General features: G+C 42.8%; 1 protein-coding gene across 1 annotated transcript in view; it reads left to right on the top strand.

Moving 5' to 3' along the window:
- The first annotated feature begins 3620 nt into the window (after nucleotides 1-3620).
- Nucleotides 3621-8283, top strand: part of ptprga (protein tyrosine phosphatase receptor type Ga) — a 390193-nt gene continuing 385530 nt past the window's right edge. The window contains exon 1 of the mRNA XM_041954744.1: nucleotides 3621-3714. Coding sequence (XP_041810678.1) covers nucleotides 3621-3714 — 94 coding nt within the window. The remainder of the gene's footprint in view (nucleotides 3715-8283) is intronic.

Here is an 8283-nt window from a genome sequence, read left to right as displayed (position 1 = left end):
CTAAATGTAGAACAGGCTATAATCTACTGGCTTCACAACTTTTGTTGCACTCCTACTGCTCGCCAAGTGGCTTTTGCCATGATGCGTTCAAAGCTGCTGTTTCCTTGGAAGTTTCTTTGGCTGGGGGTTTGGGGAAACTGGACTGTTATTCATATTTTTCTGGTGCTCCAAACTTCCTAGAACATCCTGATGGTGTTTTTTGATAATACCCAACACCTGCAGACAGTCTGGAGTGAGCAGGTCTCCTTATTGTCAACATGTGGTTTTGTGAAATCCTACTTTTGCTGGACAGGATCTCCCCAGGGACTTTGAGCTCAGCTCAGCTAAGCTTAGGCTTGGACTGCTCGTGTCTTTTACCAGGGATTTTGAGCCCAGATCCCTGGAAGAACCATGCTGTTAGCCATGAAACTACAGCAGGTGGTTTTGGAGACACTGCAAGGAGGGCAGGGCAATTACAGTCTTTCGCTAACTTTAACCAAAGTGCTTTGTTGCTGAACTGAATTCATACACGGGATGTGGCTTCAGTCCTGCACTTTGTATCCTCACCATCCACCCCAACCCCTTCCCTATGAGTAGCATGCACAGACCCTTTGCCTTTAATAGGGTCCACCACACATGATGTAAAAGTACTAGACAGAATGTGTGAGCCAAAACACACACAGCATTAGTAGCATTGAAGAAGAAGAGCTTTGTGTATGAATCCATAAAATGACACAGGAAGATCAAACGTGTCCTTCGATCCACAAACGTAGGTTTTTCCAGTTCAAAGCTTTTGATTTGGAAATGTGAATACTGGAAACATATCTGAAAATATTCATGAATATACTTTTTGCATTGATTCAGATGATGATTTATGAAACACAAATTGAGACGTATTTGTGTGTGGCTGGTAAAAATATTTGTGGATTATGCTGTCAGTGTATGTCTATTTTTGGTGTTTGTGTGTAAAATTTATTTTTAATAGAAATTATCTCCATAGAAACTGATGTAAAGTTGGTATCAGCACACCACATAAGTGCAAATTAGTGGTGTATCAATGTGTTTTGTGGGAGACAGAAATGACCAGTGTCTACATGGGGTGAAAACAATCTCTGTTATATCCTTCACACCAAAATCAGTGTGTATATATGTGGGGTTTTAAAGCGTGAGTAAACCTAAATATGAGCAATTTACCTCTCTGCTTTTTTTTCTGGTGTGTCAGATTCCACATGGGGACAACAGACAGCAGCATGGAGACACGTTTTTTATATCTTTCCTGAGATGATGATAATGATGAGATGGAAACAGAGTGTAGCTGACAACTCTGCCTGATGTGAAGCAATATTTGCAGCCAACGTCATCATCACGCCAGAAAAGGGGTGAAAATTAGTGTGTTCACCTGGCTGTCATGTTACCATCACTGGCGAGCGGACACTGAGCAGATAAACACCCATGACTGCTGCACAGCCATTTGACTGAATGAATGCAGATTGTGCCCTTTCTCACTGAATGTTGATGGGATTTTTGTCCAGTGTGAAAGGGTTACTACACACACTTTCAGCTTACTTAATGACAGACTAGACTTTGATTGGCAGCTGATAACAGCCATGGCCAGTAGTCTTGCAGGGCCTTGGGATTTGGCCCTGTTCTAATGCCCTCTTGTCCTGCCTCTGTTTATGAGCCACAGAGCAGAACTCCTCTGCCAGGCTGCTGGCACAGACTAAATGCCCAAACTGAGCCCATAATACTCTACTTGAACGTCACTGCACCAGTTGTTTTAGATCAGAGTTGAGAGTTTATTGACTATTGAAGAAAAAAAAAGCAAATGTTTTAACACGATTACCTACATTTCAGGCAGACATTGATTTCTGTACATGGATGAACCCTGGATGAACCCTGAAAAGTGTAATTACAGGTGAGTTTGAGTCAGACTTCTCTTACAGTTGATTACAAGTCTGACACTGCTGATGGTCCTCGTAGTGTTTGGTCATTACTGCAAGTGTACAACCCCTGGCAGTAAATAGAAATAGAGCAACACTACACTGTGAGCTGCATGTCTGATGTTTCAGTGGAAAAAAGCAACCCTGGCATTTTGGGCAAATCATGTAGTCACAAGTCAAACACAGTCACAAACACAGAGAGACAAAGAAAAAGCTTCTCTCTTCAGGTCATCAGGATGGTGAACCTCTGTCTGTCCCTGGCTTCTACTAACACATCACCCTCAACAATTTGCACTGGCTCTAAGCCAGCCTGCAGGTTTGAGCAGGTACAACATTTGATTGTATAGTTTGCCTGCAATTGTGACATATAAACATTTTATACATCGCTACAATGCTTTACCTTTGAATTTCTATTTTCCTTAATTAGTGTCCGACACTGCATTTGACAACACATACTGTATGTGACAAAGATTTACCAAAAGGTGGGAGCTGCAGATTCATCAGCCTGTGGACTGTCCACAGCAAAACATCCCAGCTAAGCAGCAGCTTTGACACAGACATGACCTTCCTAACGCTCCAGCAGATCTAGTTCGTACAAGTCGGACGCAAAAAGTGTTTCTGGCTTTTCTGAGCAGTCGCTCTGGAAGGCGGAGGGGGGAGACCTAAGGTTGTTTCAACGACGATGGGGATAATGCTTTTTAATGTGCTTTTTCATACATGCTTAGAGGAGGACAGTGTTGGACTCAGCTGTTCACATGAAAATCGTCAGTACTCATTGTGTGCACAACCATCTGAGCAGACTACATTTCATCACATTTTCTTCAGTCTCTGCTGGCCTTCATAGTGACAGAGATGCATTAACACAGTGTTGCTTAGTGGAATCTGCTACACCATAAACTGATGTGTAAAAACTACACACAGTCCTTCCAGACATGGCTCCATCTAGGACACAATCTAATGTAAGAGTGAAACGGGGGTGCTTAGACCAACGTGGATCTATTTTGGGGTCATTAATATGAACAAAAAGCTCGAGGACCCCCTTGAGAGCACAGATCTATTATTACCTATTATTATGGGGCATGTGCACGCTATTACACTGAGCTGATTGTGAGTTCTGTCGCCGGCGCTAGGATCCAGAAGAATGACCTCTCTCTCTCTCTCTCTCTCTCTGTGTCTCTCTCTCCATCCTCTCTCTCTCTCTCCTCTAAAGACTGTTTTAAAGTCTCTGCCAGACTTGGGCTCACACGCTACTTCCTGGACGGACGGAGGAATGGAAAGCGTCCAGCGCCTCTCCACCATCAGCATCACCGCCACCGACACCGACTCTCCCCTCTCTGAGTACCCGAGCGCTGCCTCCACCGCCGCAGCCACAGGAGCGACGACGCGCTGTGTGGACCATCGCCGCTAGTCCCCCTAACCCGCCTGTCCCTCGCTTCATTGACACGCTCATCCACAACCAGCAGTATCCGAGTGTTATGCTCAAAACCGGCAATATCGGGGATATTTTTGGTCGGAAAGACTCTTAACCGGACCTATACAAAATTCTCCACCCTCCACCTCCACCGTGTCCAGTCTCCGTCTGCGCTGCGTCTCTGGCGCTGCTTTTTACGCAGCGAGGGCGTCGCTGATTTGCCCGCAAAAGGGAGAAACTCAACAGTTGTTGCTGCTTATTGTTTGCATGTCGACGTGCATATTACTACCATGTGGAGGCTACTGCAATCCTGTTGTTGCTGCTGGTGGATTTTCTCTCTCATTCTCCCAGCATTCGTGCTCCTCTGGGCCGAGTGTCATCCTGGTAAGTTTCGTATCCCTACAAGTCAAACACTGGGCTTTTTTTTTGGTACTCCTGTCTGTGAAGGAATGTGCTTATCATTGTGGCATTGACAGGACGAAGCGCGTCTCAAATAGGCTTACAGCATAAAGTCAAATGCCCTCGTTGAATATCCTGTAACGGGTCACTGGCTGGGAATATTTCGTGCCTACCGGCTTGACGCGCTTCCGCACCGGCATGTCGTCTGTAAACTGCCGGAGACGCAAAAAGCAGTTAGTGAAAGGATTTTATGCAACTGAGTGACCTCACTGAATCCCTTCAGACCCATTCAAAGTACAACGTTTTCACAGGAGCGGATTTTACCCTACTTTGTGCCCTCTTTGGCTCTCCAGTTCCACATTTTCCCCTTATTCTTTTTATTCTTTTAAACATTTTAAGTAGCAAATAAACTGGGAGAGGAGATACTCTGGGCTGGAAAGCCATTGAAGGACCAGTGGGCAGGGTATTTTGCTAGCTGGGTCAGATGGGTAGATAAAACGAGGAAGATGTGATGCCTTGTCAGCCAGCGGCGTGTACGCCAAAGCCGTTATCTCACTGCCTGAAGGGAGACAGCAGGGCTGTGAAGCCACTTCACACACTCAGGCACACAACCCAGAAATTGCAGTTGAGGCTCAAATTTTTGCTGAGGGGAAAGCAGACCTCATGTCTGTTTTTGGGGTTGTCATGAAGACCCCTTAGAGGGGATCCACAAATAATAAGATCTGACTCTAGATAGCCACAGTGCTCTGTAACACAGGCTACTTGGGGAACAAAGACTGTCCTATATGGCTGATTTCTAGAACTGAGCTAATCTACAGCTGTTGTTTAATAGAACTGATCTACTTTCCATTTCATTTTGCAAGGGGAACCCTCGGTTACAATTATCGCTAAATCAAAGACCCCTGAGCTCTGGACCCTGGTTTGTGAGGTCCAAAGCCTCCAGCGTTTAAACCCTGAGAGCCAACGCCATCTCTGTTGCTTTTACTCTCAGGGTATGGAGGAGAAATCTCTTGTATCAAACTGGGAAATAAATAATCAAATTTGACCTTGACAACACTGACATACACACAACATTCCTCCAGCTGTGGAGGATCCTAGAAATGTCTCCTAGACACTGTCACTGGCTGCCCCTGAGCCTCATGTGTTAAATTCTGGAGTTCTTCTCTTATTCACCATCACCAGCCCCTTAAAATACATATAGATATATTCATATGTGATCACATTTTACAAAGGAACTCCATCTGGGAGCATCTTTGTCATCCAATAGTAGAATTAGACAATATCCAACAGAGGTTGGACAATGCGGACAGTGGTTAATATTCCAATATTTCCACCCAAATACTTGTATATCTGTATCACAGGACTTCATTGTAGGTATGACTAATGGCACTTTCAGAACATATTTACTTTAAATACGTAAAAGAGAATGATGTGTCTGGAATATAGATGTAGAGTGATAGAGAGGGATTCACTGTTTCAGTCAGATACGCTCAGAAATGTAATTCACCTAATATAATGACTAAATGACAAATTTAAAATGGAACCCTTCACATTATGTTAACAGGGAATCCCTGACACTAAGTATTATGTCATGTGCAGATTTTAATAGTATGTTGATATATTACCTAGCTATGCTCTCAAATCAGTGTGTAACAGCAGTGTGAACAACACTGGCTTCATTTAGTCTTTCTTCATGTAAATGTAAAGAGAGAGGAGCCACTCGCGTTAACATTCACAGAGCTTGTGTTGGAGCCCTGTAGCTGTCTACAGATATGACACATTATCACAGAGCCAGTCAGTCGGAGAGTATGAGCCTACGTTTTACCTTGCCTAGATTAGCTCTTACATTTCTTCAGAGTTTTAAAAGAGGTCATGAAACACATACAGAATAAGAGAGAGTCAGAGATCAAAAGATAACACTGCTGACAAATAAACTCACTTAATGCTTTAACTAATCCATACCAGTGTTAACATACTGGTAGGGTTTATAGACTGGCATTTCATTTTGGAATTGGGGCTCCTGTCAGACATTGCTGGTTTTTGTGGTGTGTGTTTTCCATCTGACATTCCATTGATCACAAATTTGGAGAGAAATTAAAGTGAGCCGAGATGTGAAAGAGAGCTGCTGCGAGAGATGGATGGTACTGCTGGACTGATTCAAAGAATAGTTTGTCCCACAGGTTGAAAAAGTATTTATATGTGAGATCCATGGAAAAATGTGGATCATTTATACTATTGAAAATTAAGCCACTTAGTTTTCACAGACTAAATATTAATGAATTATTATTATTATATAAAAGAGGATTCAAAAATGTTTTCATACATTTTAGTAAAGATGCAGCAGTTACTAATTGATAATAGGCTCATCAGTGGGTAAACTGTTTTCAGTTTGTTTATTGAGAAAGGAAACATAACACATCCAAAAATAATGTGTGACGCTTTTATAAAAGTTGAAAACGAATTAAAAATCTTTAACTGTGCAGATTAAAGATACATAAGAAATGAAATAAAAGAAACCACTGCCGGTCATGAGAGGAAATGGGAAAGGGAGGTCGGGGCTTCTTGCACAGCTAAATGACACATGTGGAAATCAGCTGTGTGTCACCGTCTTTCGAAAGAAAACAAATCAATAGAAAAATCTAAAAACATCTTTTTTGGTTGGTGAAAATCTTCTTTAATGAAATATAAGCTACGAATAGGACACATGATGGATAGATGGATGTTCAACTGCCAATTTGTGATGCCATAGCATCGTAACACATTTCTGGGGAAGTATTGTCACCAGAGGCCAAATCCATGGGCCAGGATGTCGAACACTGATAATCTCTCTCTCTTTCTCCTTCTCCTCTTTCACTCCTCTCTCTTCCCTCGACTCGACCGCATGCTGTCATGATACTGGCTTCGAGTGAGCCCAAGGTGGCTTGTTCATGTTAACGGCTGGTAGATGATGTAGAAACAGAGATGAGTGTGCTTCTCTCCTGCTGGGTATCATCATCTGCAGGCTCTCAGTGCTGCTCTCCTTACCTCCAGCCCACTCTTCTTTTCTATTAATAAGGCTCTTAACCAGGAAATTGGGTTGGAAAAGCACAGGGAAAGGCAAGATCGACTTTCCATAAAAAATATGTCACCTGTGGGCCACATGCAAATGTGGATTGATTTGGTGGCCGATGATGTATAATCAGCTAAAAAAAAAAAAAAAAAAGAACGAGAGAGAGAGAGAGGCACCCCAAGAATTAGTTTTTTAGCATTTCTGGTTTAGTTTAATGTCAAGTGAAGATGATTCTGAAAAGATTCACACAGAGTGTTGAAAGACTGAAATCCATGCATTCAAATACAATCATTTTTCACATGTATGTTGATTCATTTTGCAGTCTGTGAAAAATTTTAGTCCTTGTATTTTTCAATTATTGAACATGTTTATGTCACTGAGTCCTATTTTTTTCTCAAAACAAAGACAACAGAAAAAAAAATGCCAGTGGTTTGCAGTTATTTCAACCTGTCTCAACACAAATCAGTTTGTGTTAGAAAATGACAGAAATGACCACATTAGAATTCTGAAAAATTAGAGAAATTAAAAAGAAGATTCCCATTTATAAATAAGATCACATAACATTGCATTCACAAATCAATAAAGAAAAAATAAATGGAAATAATATTAGACCAAACATCCTAAGTTGGAGACCTCTGAAATGGTGTTTCTTCAGCTCTGTTCACTGAATGTCTTCAGAGTGAGGGGCGTGAGCATGATAAACGGACAGTGGTTATGATCAGATTCACATTTCGTCTATCGCGGTGCTCGTTCAGTAGTGTACGCAGTGTGTGTAAAGCCTTGTCTCTTTTTTGCCTTATATGTGCCGTTTCCTGTCTTTGTGATGAATGTATGCACGTAGTCTTCCATCTTATTCCAATTCCATTTTATCTGCCTTGTTAACTCGACCAACCTGAGTGAAATGTGGTAAAGATTCTGACTCCCTTTACCTGCCACGCATGTTGAAAAAAGCTCAAGGCAAAGTGAAGCCATCTGAGAAAGACGCCAGTGATTAATTTCACTTCATGTATGTGCGCTTTGTATTTGACTGCTGATTTCCTGAAGCGTAGCGCTCATTTTTGAAGTGCTTGGCTTTGAGTTCCTCAGCTGGGAAACTGTGACGCCCGCAATAACAGCCCCAGCTCCAACCTGGATTGTTGGGAGAGCGTGGGTGAGCGCTTTGAGCTTTCCAAGAGTACAGTGCATTGTTTACTGTGGAGTCCACCTTAATAATGTCATACCCCACTGCAAGGCAACAAGCGTGATGATTCAGCCAAGTGCCGTCGGTAATGCAGGAAGTTTGTGATGTGCTGTTGTGTCTGTTGTGAGTGACCTGACCGCTGCCAACACGCCCCCAGTCGCCCACATAATGGCCGGTTTGCAGCCTCGCAAACATCTGTTGTTTTTTTTGTGTGTATGTTTCTTTTGACATCACGACGGGGCGTCCGCTAGCTGACACAGGGCATCACTTTTCCTTCTCCGTCTGTGGCGTGCGGTGTCAGCGTTGAGGCATCACGCCCCTGTCA

The sequence above is a fragment of the Chelmon rostratus genome, chromosome 2 (assembly GCF_017976325.1).
Source record: "Chelmon rostratus isolate fCheRos1 chromosome 2, fCheRos1.pri, whole genome shotgun sequence".
Classification (NCBI taxonomy): Eukaryota; Metazoa; Chordata; class Actinopteri; order Chaetodontiformes; family Chaetodontidae; genus Chelmon; species Chelmon rostratus.
Note: the sequence above shows the minus strand (reverse complement) of the source record. Positions and strands in the feature narration are given on the sequence as shown.